Source organism: Hemicordylus capensis, chromosome 2, assembly GCF_027244095.1.
Source record: "Hemicordylus capensis ecotype Gifberg chromosome 2, rHemCap1.1.pri, whole genome shotgun sequence".
Classification (NCBI taxonomy): Eukaryota; Metazoa; Chordata; class Lepidosauria; order Squamata; family Cordylidae; genus Hemicordylus; species Hemicordylus capensis.
This window is the reverse complement of record NC_069658.1, coordinates 23,439,617-23,456,526: the sequence shown is the minus strand read 5'-3', so window position 1 is coordinate 23,456,526 and position 16,910 is coordinate 23,439,617. Positions and strand designations below refer to the sequence as shown.

Below are 16,910 nucleotides of genomic sequence, written 5' to 3'. Positions count from 1 at the left end.
CAACACAATATGACAACTTGTAAGATTTGTTGCTCATTTTCCAAGCAAACATTGAAAAATAGAGCACTATGGCTACGAGTGGCACTTTATGATGAAGCGCTTCGGCCGCCAACTCTGAGGCAAAGTCACTCTTCAGCGTTGGCTACTACCTCAGTACCGAGCTCAATATCGAGCACCCATGGAGCTGCCAAGGAGTAGTCTAAAACCGTGGTGTCGGAACCTGTCTTTAAGAAACTGAAAGAGGTGTCAACAAAAACCCACAGGCACAAGGAGAAGAAACAGTGGCGTGATTTGGAGCAGGAGTGTGCTTCGCCACCCTCAAAGAGGCACCGTAGTGCACCACTTAGTGGAACGCAATCGCCAGTGTTAGTACAGGAGTGTAGCTCGGCATGGGAGTCAGAAAACTCCTTGTCGACATCAAGACGACAAAGAACTTCAGTACCGAAGACTTCGGTGTCGGTGTCCATGCCGATGGGCTCAGCATCGATGGCGCTGCCAAGGGGCTTGACGGCGAAAGCACTTGGTACCAGCAGTGTCGACAGTGAACCCACCTTCAACATCGAGATGGCATCTCCTTCTCTCACCGGCGCAAACTCCAGTGCAGTCTCCTCCCCCCCCCCCCAAGAAGCAGCACAGTGGCTGGAGGCATCCATAAGAGGCACTTGTCGGTTGATTATGACCAGGATGAGAGATTCTCTCTGGATCAGGATAGAGCAACTTCTCTGTTGGAGCTGTTAGACTCTACGTCCAGCACGCTGTTGGGGGTCGACGTTCAAGGATTTTCTGAGCACTGGACTTGATGTGGATCACGATGTGGACGATGACCCAGGTCCACCTCTGAAGACACCATCAGCATCTCCTCTACAAGGAACAAGAATACACAGAGATGAACAAGTACCAGTACAAGATATGTTAGCTTTATTAAGGCCTAGGCATCTCCTATGCCAGTAACAACTTCTGGCGCATCATCGGCATTTGTGCCTCTGATATGGAAGTCCCCTAGCCAATATAATCTTTCGCAAGGACTTCATTTACTGGCGACTCAACCGATTCACAGAGATTTTACACACTCCTGCAGATTTAGGCATGCGCTGCCAGATGACTATGCTGGTTATCTCTGATGGAAGGCTCAGCAGGAACCTATCCACCAGCCTATTCTGGCTCAACAGGAACCGGTTCGACAAATCTGTCTTAACCCAGCAAAGACTATTCTAGTAGCTACTGCAATGCAAGCTGCTGATGAATTTTTCATGTGGGAATTCAGAAAAATCACCGCAAGTACCTCAGATTTACAGTGGGAAATGCGGTGTACCAATATGCGGTCTTGCCCTTCAGACTGTCGGCCGCCCCGCACATCTTCACAAAGGTTATGGCTGTGGTAGTAGCCTATTTGTGGACACAGGGTCTAGTGGTCTACCCATTTCTGGATGATTGGCTTCTGGTTAGCAGCAGCAGAGAAGAGTTAATTTCACAGATCCACTCGGTTCTGCTGCTGCAGGATTTAGGAATCAATATCAATGGGGAAAAGTCGAGGCTAGAGCCTCAAAAATGGCTGAGTTTCATTGGGACGATTTTGAACATGGAAACAAAGAGCATACTTACCTGTGGAGCATTGTCAACATATCAAAAGTCTTGCGCAATGATTCATACACAGTTCAAGACAACCTGCAGTGAACATACAGTGGTTAATGGGCCTGATGGCATCTTGCAACTCCGACCGTTCAGTACACGCGTCTACAAAAAAGACCTCTGCAGAGGTAGTTCCTAAAGAATTTCTGACCAAACGTAGACAGTCAGAAAATGTATCTGACAATTCCACACCCGATGTTGAACTCGCTTCATTGGTGAATGGCAGACAAGAATCTCTTGGGGGGAGTCCCGTTCAAACCCTTAACACCAACCCAGTGGGTGACATCGAATGTCTCCCTATTGGGTGGGGAGCTCATTGTGGGGATCATCGGATTCAGGGCGAGTGGTCCAAGCCACAAGCTCAGCAACACATAAATTACTTAGAGTTTTAAGCACTGTTTCTGGCTCTAAAGGTGTTCGAGCCCATGCTCAAAAACACAGTGGCGCAGGTGTAGGTGGACAATACGACAAGCCATCGTGTACCTCAACAAATAGAGAGGCAGGGTGTCTGCTTCGTTGTGCACCCTGAGCATGCAGATTTGGGAATGGTGCATTGCTCATGCGATATATCTAATAGCCATACACATAAAGGGTGTGGACAACATTCTGGCCGACAATCTCAGTCGGAGATGGCAGTACGACCAACGCCACAAGTGGGAGATCAAGGACTCTGCCTCCAGAAGGTTTTCAACATGTGGACTTATTCGCAACTGCTGCCAACTAAAATGTGTGGAATTCTGCTCACATGCAGGAATAGGCGAAGGGTCACTGGGCGATGCATTCCAACACTGTTGGAGCAAGAACCTCCTATACCTACATCCACTGCAGCCTGCAATCAATCACATCCTAGCACAAATTCTAAGGGACAACGCAGCATGCATACTGTTGACACCGTAGTGGCCGAGGCAGCAGTGGTTTGCTCCACTGTTTCGTCTTGCAAAGGGAAACTACCACAGGTTCCTACTCATCCCGGATCTTCTGATGCGAGACAAGGAAAGGGTGCTGCATCCAGATGTAAAAACTCTGCAGATGACTGCCTGGAAGATCAGCTTTTGAAGAAGAGACTGTTGAACAATAGGCTGCTGTCTACACAACGCAATTATGGCAGCAAGTGGAAGCGTTTTGCAAGCCATGCTTAGAAGTACGATTTCCGCCCATTAAAGGCCACAGTGAAACAAGTGCTCCTATACATGACCTCCTTAAAAATGAAAGGTTTAGCAGATGTATCGATAAAGGTCCATCTGGCAGCCATTTCTTCAGAGCACAAAGGGTGGGATGGAACAACTGTGTTCTCTCATCCGGTCTGCAAGCGATTCATGAAAGGACTTAACAATCTATATCCACCAGTGAAGCAGCCAGTAGAACCCTGGAGTTTATCTTTAGTGACAGAAGCTCCATTTGAGCCACTGGAGACTGCATGTTTGAGGCAGCTCGTGCTCAAAGTTGCGTTCCTGATAGCTATCACCACAGCTAAGCGTGTGAGTGAATTGATGGCTTTGAGAATGGACATACCATACACCTAGTTCTACCCTCACAAGGTTATTATGCGGCTTGATCCAAACTTTCCCCCAAAGATTATTTCTTACTTTCATTTGAACCAGGAAATTACCTTACCAACCTTCTTCCAGAAACCGGAGATAGCCTTAGAAAGGGCACTGCATTCTCTAGATGTCTTTTGGGCTCTCCTATATTATCTGATGAAAACAAAGACAATAAGGAGGACAAAAAGACTATTTGTGGGAAAGGGCACAAGCGAAAGAGCAAGGGTCTGCCAATATCGAGATAGAGCTGATTGGTTAGTGGAGCTGATTGTTTATGCCTACAAGCAGCAGGGAGTTGATCCTCCACGCACTATTCGAGCTCACTCAACAAGAGCATAAGCTGCCTCAGCCGCACATTTGTCAGGAATTCAGATGACTGATATCTGCTCAGCAACATGGTCATCTCAACAGCCATTCATCAGGCATTATGCCGTTGACTTATGGATGGCAAGACAAGCTGAGTTTGGGAGAAGCGTATTGGAAAGAGTGTTGCCATTAGCTAAGGGTTTACTGTGCCCACCACTGGAGTTTAAAGCTGGCTAATCACCCATTTCATTATGAATGCAATGGATCACGATCCAGATAAACAGGTTGCTCACCTGTAACTCTTGATCTGGAGGTGATCCATTGTATTCATAAGACCCTCCCAAACCATCCCCGCAACAGTGTCAAAAATAAAAAATTGGAGAGGTCACTTACCGGAACTGGGACAGGTCATCAAGAATAGGCAGTCTGCAAGAAACGTAAGAAGTGACACCCTCAACCGCTGTTGTTAACAGAAGCATGGAGCACGTGCTGGGTGGAGTGGGCATCTCAAGGAGCTAGTGAGGATCTACCTTGTGAACATAAGAACAGCCCTGCTGGATCAGGCCCAAGGCCCATCTAGTCCAGCATCCTGTTTCACAAAGTGGCCCACCAGATGCTGCTGGAAGCCTACAGGCAGGAGTTGAAAGGGGCATGCCCTCTTTACTGCTGTTACTCCTCTGCAACTGGTACTCAAGAGGCATCCTGCCTTTGAGGCTGGAGGTGGCCTATAGCCCTCCAACTAGTAGCTGGTGATAGACCTCTTCTCCATGAAGTTATCGGAACCCCTTTTAAAGCCATCCAGGTTGTTGGCTGTCACCACATCTTGTGGCAGAGAATTTCACAAGTTGATTATATGTTGTATGAAAAAGTACTTCAGTTTGTTGGTCCTAAATTTCCTGGCCATCAATTTCATGGGATGATCCCTGGTTCTAGTGTTATGTGAGAGGGCGAAGAATTTTCCATTTCTCGACCATGCATGATTTTATAGACCTCTATCATGTCTCCCCGCAGTCGTCTTTTTTCTAAACTAAATAGCCCCAGGTGTTGTAGCCTTGCCTCATAAGAAAGGTGCTCTAGGCCCCTGATCATCTTGGTTGCCCCCTTTTGCACCTTTTCTAGTTCTACAACGTCCTTTTTTAGATGTGGTGACCAGAATTGTACACAATACAACAGGTGTGGCCACACCATCGTTTTGTGTAAGGGCATTATAATATTAGCTGTTTTATTTTCAATCCCCTTCCTAATGATCCCTAGCATGGAATTGGCCTTTTTCACAGTTGAGTCGACACTTTCAATTAGCTGTTCACCACAACCCCAAGATCCCTCTCCTGGTCAGTCACTGACAGCTCAGATCCCATCAGCTTATACTTGAAGTTGGGGTTTTTTGTCCCAATGTGCATCACTTTACCACATTTTCCACTTTGTCGCCCACTCACCCAGTGGGTCATTTCTAGTCTGTTAAACTCATCCAATGAGGATTCCTTCTGTTGTTGCTGAACTTTCTTCCTCCTCGAAGCCATTGAAATGAGTAATCCTCTCATGAAGGCTTTACTGGATTCCCATACTGAAAATAATAAAACATCAGGTGTCGTATTTCTCTGGTAAAAGCTCTTTAGTTCATATTGACACTTCTCTTCCTGCAGTAACAGAAGATAAAATAAAAATAAAAGATTAAATAAAACAGAAGATTATTCAGTCTCCATCTTCTTGGACCAGTAGGTTCCCTATGAAACTTAGTGATCAATGGATTATGGTCTGCATACGTTAACAGTGTGACCTCCACTTCATTCAGTCTCGGTAATGCAGATTTTGAAGTTAAATACATACTGATCCTTGACTATGTTTGATGTCATGGGGGGGGGGTATAGCCCTTTTCCAAAGGATGTTTATATCACCGTACATCTTCTAAAGACAAGAGCGCCATATAGTCAAGCACATTTCTTGCAATTTGCCAGAATTTTTCTTGTGTCCTCCTGTTTTATCAAGAACTGGCGAGAAAACTGCATTCCAGTCTCCCATCACTAAGATTTCTCCTTCAGCTATCTCAAGCAGTGACTGAAAGAATTGCTCATAAAATCCAGTTTGATTGTCATTTGGAGAGTAAATTGTGATTTGTTGTTGTTGGTTTTGGAACTTCAGTATAATATATCTGCCCGCTATGTCTTGAATTTGTTCCTCCAAGATTCATGACAGATTCTTGATATAAATGGCCACTCCTCCCCCCCCCCCACCTTATCCCCGGAGGCTACATAACTTTGGCCAAGAAATGTACAGTCCAGTAAATTGGCATTGCTCATCTTAATGTGAGATACTTGAAGACAAATGATATCTGCCTTTTCTTTTTTCAATTTCAAAAAGATTTCCCCCCCTTTTTAAACTGGCTATTCAGGCTATTAACATTTACACTAAATATTTTTAATTCACCCATGATTCTAAGTAATTAATATTACCTTGACCTGATCTATTCTTGTCTTTCTTTCTAAAAAGCCAAAGCTTGTTCCCATTTCAGATCTTCAGATTGGTCCCCCTCTGGGGTTTTTATCTGGCACAGTTGAAGTATTTGTCACATTCAGAGAAACCAGTAGACACTTTGCATCTTGAGTCGTGTGTATCTGTACCTTCCCTCGATCCATAAAAACTTCCAAACAAAAAAATACTGCCCACCTATTTTTGATCCCTTGTTCCTGAAGAATGACTGTCAAATATTTTAGTTCCTGACACTTTCTTAAAATATCGGCAGGAATGTCTGGCAGAACTTCAATCTGTTTACGTTCAAGTTTCAGCGGGGAATCTCTTTGTGTATGAAAGACTGCTTCCTTGGTCCTTTTATTTGCAAATTTTATCATTATATCTCTTAGAAAATTCTTTTCTTGAGCATACCTAGAGTTCACCCTATAGATCTCTCAGATATCAAGGGAGTCTTCCAGATCAAGATCCAAAAATTGCAGAAGGAGAGCCTCAATCTCCTTTTCCAAATTCTCCTTTCCCACCTCTTCACCCACACCACGGAGTTTCAAATTATAGGAATGAAACTGAAATTCTAAAATCTGAACTTGGTGGTCAAGTCTTTTACATTCGAATTCTTGCGCAGTTTTCTCAGTTATCAATTCCTTCTGGGTCTCTGCCATCATATCTAAATGCTGATCATGGTTGACTGTTTTCTTTTCTACCATGTCAAATCTGGATTTCACTTCTGACTGAAAAAGGTCTAGTTTCTGCTCAGTCTTGTGGTAGCAAGCATGAATTATCCCCTTCACTAAGCAGGGTCCACCCTGGTTGCATATGAATGGGAGACTAGAAGTGTTAGCACTGTTAGATATTCTCCTCAGGGGATGGAGCCACTCTGAGAAGAGCAGATGGTTCCAAGTTCCCTCCCTGGTTTCTCTAAGATAGGGCTGAGAGAGACTCCTGTGTGCAACCTTGGAGAAGCCGCTACCAGTCTGTGAAGACAATCCTGAGCTAGATGGACCAATGGTCTTACTCAGTATATGGCAGCTTCCTGTGTTCCTAAGTTAAGTACAGCTATATCCTTTCTAGTTGGTTTTCCTTTAGAGAGAGAAACCAATTATGTTTAGGGAGGCAGCAGCCCTGGCTACTACTGTCTGCACTGACTGCTGGAATGGAAAAGGCAGAATACAGGAAGCTGTAAGCTCAATAAATGTTTGACAGCAGAATGACTTCTTGAAGCATGGATAAATCTGTAGCTTTAAAGAATGGAGAAGAAGCATCCTGACTCACGGGACTCTAATCACAAATTCTAGTTGCTCTTACATCTTCAATTAAAGGTTTTTTTCACTTTGGAATTGTCAGGCTTGCACACAAGCAACAGGAATAAACAGCATGGGGTGAAATATTTAAGTCTTCAATTGACTGTTCTTCTCAGTGCTAATAGGAACTGTGTGCATTGTTGAAGCAAGTTGTATTTGAAGGTGAACTCTACACAATGGTGTAACTTGCCATGTAGTTCTTGTAATAATGCATAAATCTAATCAATTTGAATTCAATTTGAATTGCTTTAATGCCCAGTTCAGATAGTACAGCTAAGCCATTGTTTGGTGATTTGTATTGTGCCACATGTTCACAGCAGTTCTGTCTATTTCCTGGTTTGCAGTATCCATAGTTTGCCTGATTTGGGCCTCTTGCATGCATATCTAACTTGGTTAAGAGCTAACTTGGCAAAGAGGCACCTTTTAACATGATGATTCTCCTTATTTAGCAGGGAGAAAGTAACTGGCCCTATCCACCCCCAGCACATTACCTCCAGTGACTGTTGCTGGTGTCTATCTTATGTTTCTTTTAGATTGTGAGCCCTTTGGGAACAGGGATCCATCTAATTTATTTATTATTTATCTGTGTAAATTGCCCTGAGCCATTTTTGGAAGGGCCTGGGTGCAGTTCCAAAAGACCTTGAAGAGCACCTCAACACCATAGGGGCCACAGAAATCACCACCAGCCAATTACAAAAAGCAGCGTTACTGGGAACAGCCTATATTCTGCGACGATATCTATAACAACTGACAATAAAATTCAGCCATCCCAGGTCCTTGGGAAGGACTCGATGTCTGGATAAAACAAACCAGTCAATAACACCTGTCTGACTGTGTAAACAAGAAATAATAATAATAATGGTGGAAGAGGAATGCTGTAAGTCTATCAAACAGTAGAGGAGAAAAGAGGCCTTGAGGAATATATCAAGGACAGTGAAGAAGATGCACTTCAAATGGTCAATAGTGAGAAACTATTCAACACAAATGAAAGAAAGCAGGCCTACAAGAAAGAACAAGTCAAGAACCGAGCAGAAAAATGGAAAAATAAGCCACTGCATGGTCAATATTTGCACAATATAAGTGGAAAATCAGACATCACCAAGACCTGGCAATGGCTTAAGAATGGCAACTTGAAGAAAGAAACAGACAGTCTAAAATTGGCTGCACAGGAACAGGCACTAAGAACAAATGCAATAAGAGCAAAAGTTGAAAAATCAGCAACAAACAGCAAGTGCTGCCTTTGTAAAGAAGCAGATGAAACAGTGGACTACCTAATTAGCTGTTGTAAAAAGATCTCACAGACTGACTACAAAGAAAGGCATGACAAGGTAGCAGGGATGATACACTGGAACATCTGCAAAAAATACAAGCTACCTGTAGCAAAAAATTGGTGGGACCATACAATTGAAAAAGTTGTAGAAAATGAAGATACAAAAATAATATGGGACTGCCGACTACAAACAGACAAACATCTGCCACACAATACACCAGATATAACTGTAGTGGAGAAGAAAGAAAAACAAGTGAAAATAATTGACATAGCAATACCAGGAGATAGCAGAATAGAAGAAAAAGAAATAGAAAAAAACACAAAATACAAAGATCTACAAATTGAAATTGAAAGGCTGTGGCAGAAGAAGACCAAAATAATCCCAGTGGTAATTGGCGCCCTAGGTGCAATTCCAAAAGACCTTGAAGAGCACCTCAACACCATAGGGGCCACAGAAATCACCACCAGCCAATTACAAAAAGCAACTTTATTGGGAACAGCCTATATTCTGCGACGATATCTATAACAATAGCAACAACATTGACAATAAAATTTAGCCATCTCAGGTCCTTGGGAAGGACTCGATGTCTGGATAAAACAAACCAGTCAATAACACCTGTCTGACTGTGTAATCAACAACAATAATAATATCAGGAAGGGAATTGGTGCAAGCAGGTAAAAGTGTGCAAACATGCAACACATTCCTGACTGCGGCATGATTCAATGAAATGTAGAAACAAGATTCCTGAAAACTTTTTCCATCTAACGCGAGATGTAATAGTGGAGTGCCTCTTTTTAATTGCTTAGGCGTATCAGTGCTGCTGCATATAGTTCTGCATGTGGCATTGTTCCCAGAGTTTGACCCCATAAGGATCTGCTCAAACGGATGAGGGAGTGAGCACAGAGAGTGTCATAACTGCAAAAAGAACAGGTTAGAGTAAGATGTCTTTTTAATGTGGTTGGCCAAATGTTTGGGAGTTCTGACTATCTTAGTACAACATTTATATACAATTTGTATCCTGATCTATGAATGTATGTATTTGTTGATCTTTTCTTAGATCGTCAGTGGCATAGCTCATCAAGCACAGACTCCTAAGCTATTTAAACGGTTGTTTCTGTTCTCTTATGCAACAACTGTACCTGCACAGAATAATACAGGTAGGTTTATGCAGTGTGTGTTACTGTAGAGAATGACGAGGTTCTTTAAATAGAATAGCTATAGTCTATTCCATTTAGACTTTTGTTGTTGTAGATTTGTTCAAAGGTCTCTAATCCTCTGGGCTCAAACTACTTGGTCACATCAGAGCTTGGTTCTTTCTATCATCCTGTCAGGTGGTAGAGATTTTTGCCATGCATTACATGTCAATATGGGGCAAAAATATGTCATCTTGAGTAGACATGTACAAGGCTCATCGAACACAGTGAATTTTCGTCTGGAATATTTTTAACACTTTAGGTTGGATTCAGCGAATACTTCCACAGATGGAAGAGGTTTTGTTTGCAAGGGAGGAGGGGTGACTTACACAAAGTTTCTCACCGTTCAAGGGCATTTGGGGAAGGCAAAGGGGGCTGCAGAGCAGGGGAGACTGTTGAAAACCACCCCTTTCTCCTTGTCAAATGGAACTTCTGTTTGTGGAAGTACAAGCGGAGATTCAACCCAATGTAAATGTACTAAATGTCTGAATTGCTTGGATTTTTGTCAAGTATTTTGAACTCTGGTCTCCCCGGTCCTAGTCCAGCACTCTAACCACTACACTATGCTGGCTCTCTGATTCACTGTCTGGATTAGATTATCTTCCTCTCTAATTCTGAATGGGAGTACACTGTTGTCCTGTTTTCAGCAATCAGGCATGGCTTCTAAGTGGTGAATATACCTCTTGGAGGCATTAAGCTTTTTGTGAAATGTGCCTCCCCTGTTTCTGCTTAGCCCTAGTGATGGCAGCACTTTATTCTAAATAGTCTGCACTTCAGTAGTATTTTACCAACTATATGAGTAGGAGGAAAGACAAAAGTGTTAAGAGTTTTGTGTTTTTAGATTGTGAACCACTCAGGAACTTGTGTATGGGGTGGTATAAAACAAATAAATAATGATGACGTTTGAATTCTAAAGGTAGCCTAACCTTTGACTCCTCTCACTTATTGGAAGATTTCCCACATTATAACATTTTGTAATATTATGAAATAACCTTTTTGTATGCTGATTTTGACCTATAAAAAGCAAAACTTAATGCAGCCAACACTATAGGTAATTGTAGGAGAAAAAGCCAGTTTGGAACTTTATAATTCCAAATGCATATCCTTGTCTTGATGAAAAACTGGAAATGCTAACCACTTCAAGAAAACAGAATACTAAGATCTAACAATTTTATTTTAATAGAATTAAAGAATCAAACAGTGATGTTTGATTCTGTTAAGGACTGGCGTCAAGAGTTGGAGCGGACGAAAGGGAATCTGAAATTCAAAGCAATGAGTGTCAATGAAGGCTACAAAGTCTCTAAAAAGTAAGAATGCACCCCACATTTACTTGGATAATAAAAATGTAGCTTTCTACTAGATGCTACTATACAACTGACATGCAAACTGGCTTCCATTTCTTTGATTTGAGGTTGTTCTGAACAGAATTAGTTTAAGCAGAAATCTTTTGGGATAAGCTATGTTAAGGGGCCATAGAAACATAGGAAGCTGCCTTATACCGAGTCAGACCATTGGTCCATCTAGCTCAGTATTGTCTACACAGACTGGCAGCAGCTTCTCCAAGATTACAGGCAGGAATCTCTCTCAGCCCTATCTTGGAGGTGCCAGGGAACCTTCTGCTCTTCCCAGAGTGTCCATCCCCTAAGGGGAATATCTTACATTTCTCACACATCTCCCATTCAAATGCAAACCAGTGGACTCTGCTTAGTGAAGGGGACAATTGATGCTTGCTACCACAAGATGAGCTCTCCTCCTACCATTGCCTCACCACTAGCAACAGTAAATAAATATTAAGCCGTTGTCACAGAAACCTTCATGAATATTGCATTTCTAAGGCCATTTCCCTTAGTGTTCCTCAAACCACACACCACCACCCCACTGATAAGTTAAATAACTTGCTGGTTTGGAGTGGACTTACAAGACGTAGACATAGCTGGAGACTAGTGGTTTCAATATGTTTGGGAAAGCCTTTAAATACTTTCTGGCCTGGTTCTTATGTACCGCCTAACTGGAGTTAAACATGGCAGAGGTTGTAACTCCAGTAAATCTGAATACGTGAAACTGGTTTTGCGGCAAAAGCAACCTCTGGTTTGCCTAGCCAAACTCCAATTTGAACTTTTGGTTCGCACAAAGGTTTTCTGCTGAGACATGAGGTTTGGTCTCCAAGACGTTGTGTCTGACTCCAGATGCCGCCATAACTGTGGTTTCATGCCAATTTCCCAAGTTGCAACCATCGAGGCTGCGACACTGACCTGCCTAGAGTCTCAGCTGTTCCATGCCAGAGGTGCTTCTCGTTGGCTGCCACTTGGAAAACCAGCCCCACCCCTCCTGTCACCTATGCTACTGTGGAGTTGTCCGGCAATAGGGACACCACGACACTCCATTGCAGCCTTGCCATCCTCTTTTGGCTTTCCCTGGCCCAATTCTGTCCTTTGCTCCCTCCACCTGGCAAGCAGGAGTGAAATGGGATGGGATGACAGGACGGGCACCAAGTGCTTTGCTCCCTGAGAAGCTAGCAACAGTGATGTCGCACAAACACACCAGATGGCAACATAAACAGGGCACCTGATCACAGAGCCAGGATAGGAACATATGGCGTGGGGGGGGGTAGGTATCTGGGGTAGGTTTTAAAAGGCTGTGCCAAGCATGGATACTGGAGCAGCCAAGTTCTACTTTTTTCACAGACGGGTTGGGAAGGGGGGCAAGCCCCTTCCCCTTGAAGGTTATAGGTCTCTAGGCTTACTCATGAGAAGAACTATTCTTGAGGAATAGGTGGGGGTGTTCTGAAGTGCTCTTGTTGCATTCCGCAACGCTGTTTTTATGTAAGCACAAATTCCAAATTTACTAGATGGCATTTGAGCACTTGCCTCCCATTATCTTGTGGACCACTCTCGCATGAGAGTGCTAGGCCAGTGGGTGTGCAAGATCAAGCCAGGATGCTCTGTGGAGGAAAACTGTGGGGACAGGTACCCTGGAGATTGCTTTCCTTATCACCAAGTAGCTGTTAGAGTGTGCCTCTTACCAGCCTGTCCACCCATGTGGAAATGTGCACCCTTGCTCATGCCCCTCTGTGGTGACCCCACTGTCCACACCGAGGCGCCCCTCTCCTGTGAATCCCCGCACGGGCAGATCTGCATACAGCTCAAGGTTGGCCTGGACCAAAGAATTTTGAATGGATTTAAAGATCTGTCCCTGACCCATTGTCTCCCCCGTCAATGCAACTAATGGGGGTGAGGCTGCTCATTGCTGAGTGTAAAGGGAAGTCCCAAGCAGGGATTCTTGAGCAGCAGAGTTTCACACTGAAAAGTTGAGGAAGGGGGCCCAGCCCCTTCTCCTTGGGGGATTTGCACTCCCTAGGCTTACTCATTAGCAGGACCAGTTGCTGGGGTTACTAGTGCTCCAGTAAGTGGGAATGTGCACTTCTGCTCTGAAGATAGGGACACCTGAACTGGGGCACACAATAATGAAGTGGAAGGCCATGGGATACCCCCTTTCAACTTATGAGAAGAACCATCGGAGGGGAGGGGGGGAAATTGCTAAGCAAATTCAGTCATTCCTGATGGCAAAAGATCACTTTCTCCCACCAATCACTCCCTCATGGGAGTGACAGGCCACTGGGGCTTTATACTGAGCAAAGTTGCTGTGTGGCACATGGAGCATCTAGATGTCGTTTGGGTGCATGCAAATCTCCACAGGGAATGAAGGTGGGGAGGTGTAGGGAGATCTGTTCTTTTACCATAGAGAGTTGGGGGCTCCACTCTCGGGTGGTTGGGCTAGCTCAACTCATGAGCTCGCTGTCCATGGGTTGACCAGTGCCCTTACAGCCACATTGGTCTCCCCAGTAGATTTGCCCTCTGAGAGGATGAGCCTGCTTGGTAGCAAGCTGCCAGAGAGCGAGATTTCAGTAGGTTCTGCATGGACTGCTTTGCCGGGGTTATCCCTGGCAACATCATCTTTCCTCCCCACTGGACCCCCCCTCCTGATTTTGTGCTTGTCCTGGACTATTGGAATACAGGGAACTTTAGGGGCCAACGGTGCCATTACTGCCAGAAGAAGCGCTGGCATGGCAGGGCATTTTAAGGGATTTAAATGCCCTTTCCCTGCCGTAAGCGGTCCATGTTGAAAATGCACGATCACTCTCGGAATGCCCCCTTCAATATCTTGGCCGATTGCGGCCACTCTGCTAACATCCAATGCTTTGCCCACAGTCATGGAGGCCATGGAGCTTGATGGGATTGGCCTCAGCAGCAAGGATCAGCTGAGCAGCAGGGAAGGGCTTCCCTCTCCTGAAACTGGAGTTTGGCTGCTGTTTGAGGGATGTCTGCAGCACGATTTACAGCTCCAAATTTAAACCGCGAGTTCACCAACCTCCGGTTTCATGTTACTCATGACCCAGGCCATAGTATTTAGCCGTCCTTCCCTGAAAGCTTCCTGTTCCTACTTGGTAGATGTGGCCTCAGAACAGAAGTCCATTTACCACACTAGTGTTTCTCTGCCTAGTTAAAAGCCCAGCAGCCAGCATCTGGTACTTTGCCACACCACTTATCCTTTTTGTATTTCTTTAGTTCTGACCACACTCAAAGCTTACCGGCGTGATGGTCAGCTGACAAAACAGCAGAGTTGCAGGATATTCTAGCAGGTTTGCTAGATTTCCCTGCATGACTGCATCAAATACAGAACTGTATAGCTTCTATTTGCAGGGGAATTTCATCTATTGGGGGGTGGGGGGGTGGGGATCCTTTTTTTTTTGTTTTGTTTTAGCCGATCAACCTCAACTTGATAAGATGGTGTAGGACACGGTGGTTAAATTGGGCACCTTGTTCATTGTTCCAGACCCTAGTCTTTTGGTGACTAGGGTCTGGAAACCACAGCTGCTGCTTCTCTGCTGCAAGTGGAGGGCATAGTTTACAAGGGATATTTAACCTGTGTTCCCCACCTAAGTCAGTAAGCAATCATTTAGGAATCAACTGCAGGGAGAATGCAGGGTAAATGTTAAGCACATCTACTGTTTCTTCATGGAAAAGTATCTAGTTTAGGGGAAGAGGTGAGAATACACATTTGCAGGAGAGAAATTGGCCAGGATTTCTGAACATGTATGTGCTGTTGGACATCTAGATTGGTTCTCTGTTGCCAGGAGTGATTTTTTTTAAAAGGGCGAATAGCTGATATGTGCCATAAGTGTAGGGGTACTCACCAGCTCTTACAATAGTTAGTAAAAGTCGCAAATAGAGCTATTCTCCCTGCAACAATGCACTGCTCTTTCATGAATCTACTGTTCTTTGAATGCTGTGTTATCCGTCATGCTAGTGCTGAACTAAACATCTTCCTCTTCTGGTTTGAGCAAATAATGGTGTAGCAATTTCACCCCCACCCCCCCAAATCCCCCACACCTTTCCGTTATGTGGAATTGTAACACTTTTGAGGCTGGATAGGAACTAGGGCAACTATCACACTGAGGGGAAATCTGTTTAAAATCTGAAAGTTTTATAACCTCCTGGATTATAAAAGTGCAAGATGGGGGTGATTTTTCTTTATGGGTTTCTTTTTCAGATTGCCACCATATTTTGTTGTTCCCATGACTGTCTCTGAAGAGAGCATTTTGCGGTATCAAGGAAGAGGAATTCCAGTGAGTATATGTATAGGCAACAGAAGACTTCTTAATCAACCTATGTTGAATTTTTCATAAGTTGTTTAGGGCTAATTTTCACACAATCATTTGAAGAATGTGAGTAATATCAAATTGATGCATTTTAAGAAAAGAGGCTGTGCAGGGGAGGATACAAGTTAAGCAGATAGCTGAATACTAGATGATCATGTCTTGTTTTTCTCTAGTGTAAACTTGTTGTTTCCATGTAGTATTGTATGGCGGTGGTACCACAAAATCTGAAAATGTGAGATCTCTGTACATTCAGTGGATCAGTTCAGGTTATCCTCCATGGTTTGGAGGAGTAGAAACAAGCCTTGGGCTCACACCACAACCACCTTCCCTTACAAGCTCAGATTCTCATCCTGGCTTGCATGAACCGCTTTTCTCCAAAATCAGAATTGGAAACCTGGTTTGAACTGGGTTTCCCATTCTGACTTGGAGACAAACCATAGTTTGCTTGCTGGAAATGTTGCAGCAAACTGGCTTATTCAAACAAGGAAGTGTTTGAATAAGCCACAAGGAAGTGTTTGAATAAGTAGGGGGGAATTCAAGTCTGAGACTAGTTTCTGATTATCTGGAAGATCATCCGGATCAACTTAATGTGTCCAGAAACTACTGGAAAGTTGATATTGGCTCTCCTAAAGAGAACTGAACTTTGTGCATAAATGCAGAAATAATCTGTAGTTAAACATTTTAGCTTAGTTTTAAGATAGTTTAACATTTCATTAAACTATCATTTAGATAGTTTAACATTTTGCTGCATGATACAATTATTTTATAACAAACTAATGTTTTCAAAGTACAAGTGATTTTTATATGTAAATATGTGTTCCAGATTTGGTGCTGGTCTTGCCATAATGGTGCTGCTCTTCTTAAAATGTCTGCTTTGCCCAAAGAACAAGATGACAGCACTTCACAAATGTATAAAACCTTCTTGGATGGGTCAGTAGCAGCTGTTTTCCTAAAACTTCAAAAAGTGTGCTGAGGACTGTCTTGCTACTACTTGTGTGTGACTGCATAGTATCTTGAAAGATCACCTGTCTGGGCTTCTGTTAATTGTGCTGTTACCTTAAGGTGTTACAAGCTACACCTCACATCTTCCTAATAATGGCTGACTTTATTTTGTTTGTTTGTTGGTTAGATTTATATACCCCTTTCCATTAAAAACAATCCCATTGTGATTCACAACCTATTTACAAATTGTACCTAAACTAAAACTTTAAAAATATCAAATTCAAATATTAAAAATAGCACAGCAACAAAAAAGAACAGCACTCTTATTTAAAAGTCTGAGTAAAAAGTCATGTTTTTATCTGCCTTCTAAAAACTGTGATTGAGGAGCAGATGCCAAACAAAAACGGATGATTTGCCACAATTATTGTTAATGTTACTACTTGTATCATCTTCTATGTCTATTGGCTGAGAAGTAGTGGGCCAGTTGCCAACCTCCTTAAAAGCACAATAACAGTACTCTCCCCTGCTGCAAAGCAGAGAGCTTCTACTCGGACAGCCACCAGGTTGAGGCTCCAAGAGCATATCTAAACATATAAGCTGGC

The 16,910-nt window shown here is 43.4% G+C and overlaps 1 protein-coding gene across 2 annotated transcripts in view; it reads left to right on the top strand.

The window, feature by feature from the left end:
• MTMR12 (myotubularin related protein 12) overlaps positions 1 to 16,910 on the top strand; it is a 70,494-nt gene that overhangs the window by 32,689 nt on the left and 20,895 nt on the right. For both annotated transcript variants that reach the window (XM_053299156.1, XM_053299157.1), the window contains exons 6-9: positions 9,572 to 9,671; positions 10,891 to 11,014; positions 15,258 to 15,333; positions 16,190 to 16,296. In XM_053299156.1, the coding sequence (XP_053155131.1) occupies positions 9,572 to 9,671; positions 10,891 to 11,014; positions 15,258 to 15,333; positions 16,190 to 16,296 (407 nt within the window). The remainder of the gene's footprint in view (positions 1 to 9,571; positions 9,672 to 10,890; positions 11,015 to 15,257; positions 15,334 to 16,189; positions 16,297 to 16,910) is intronic.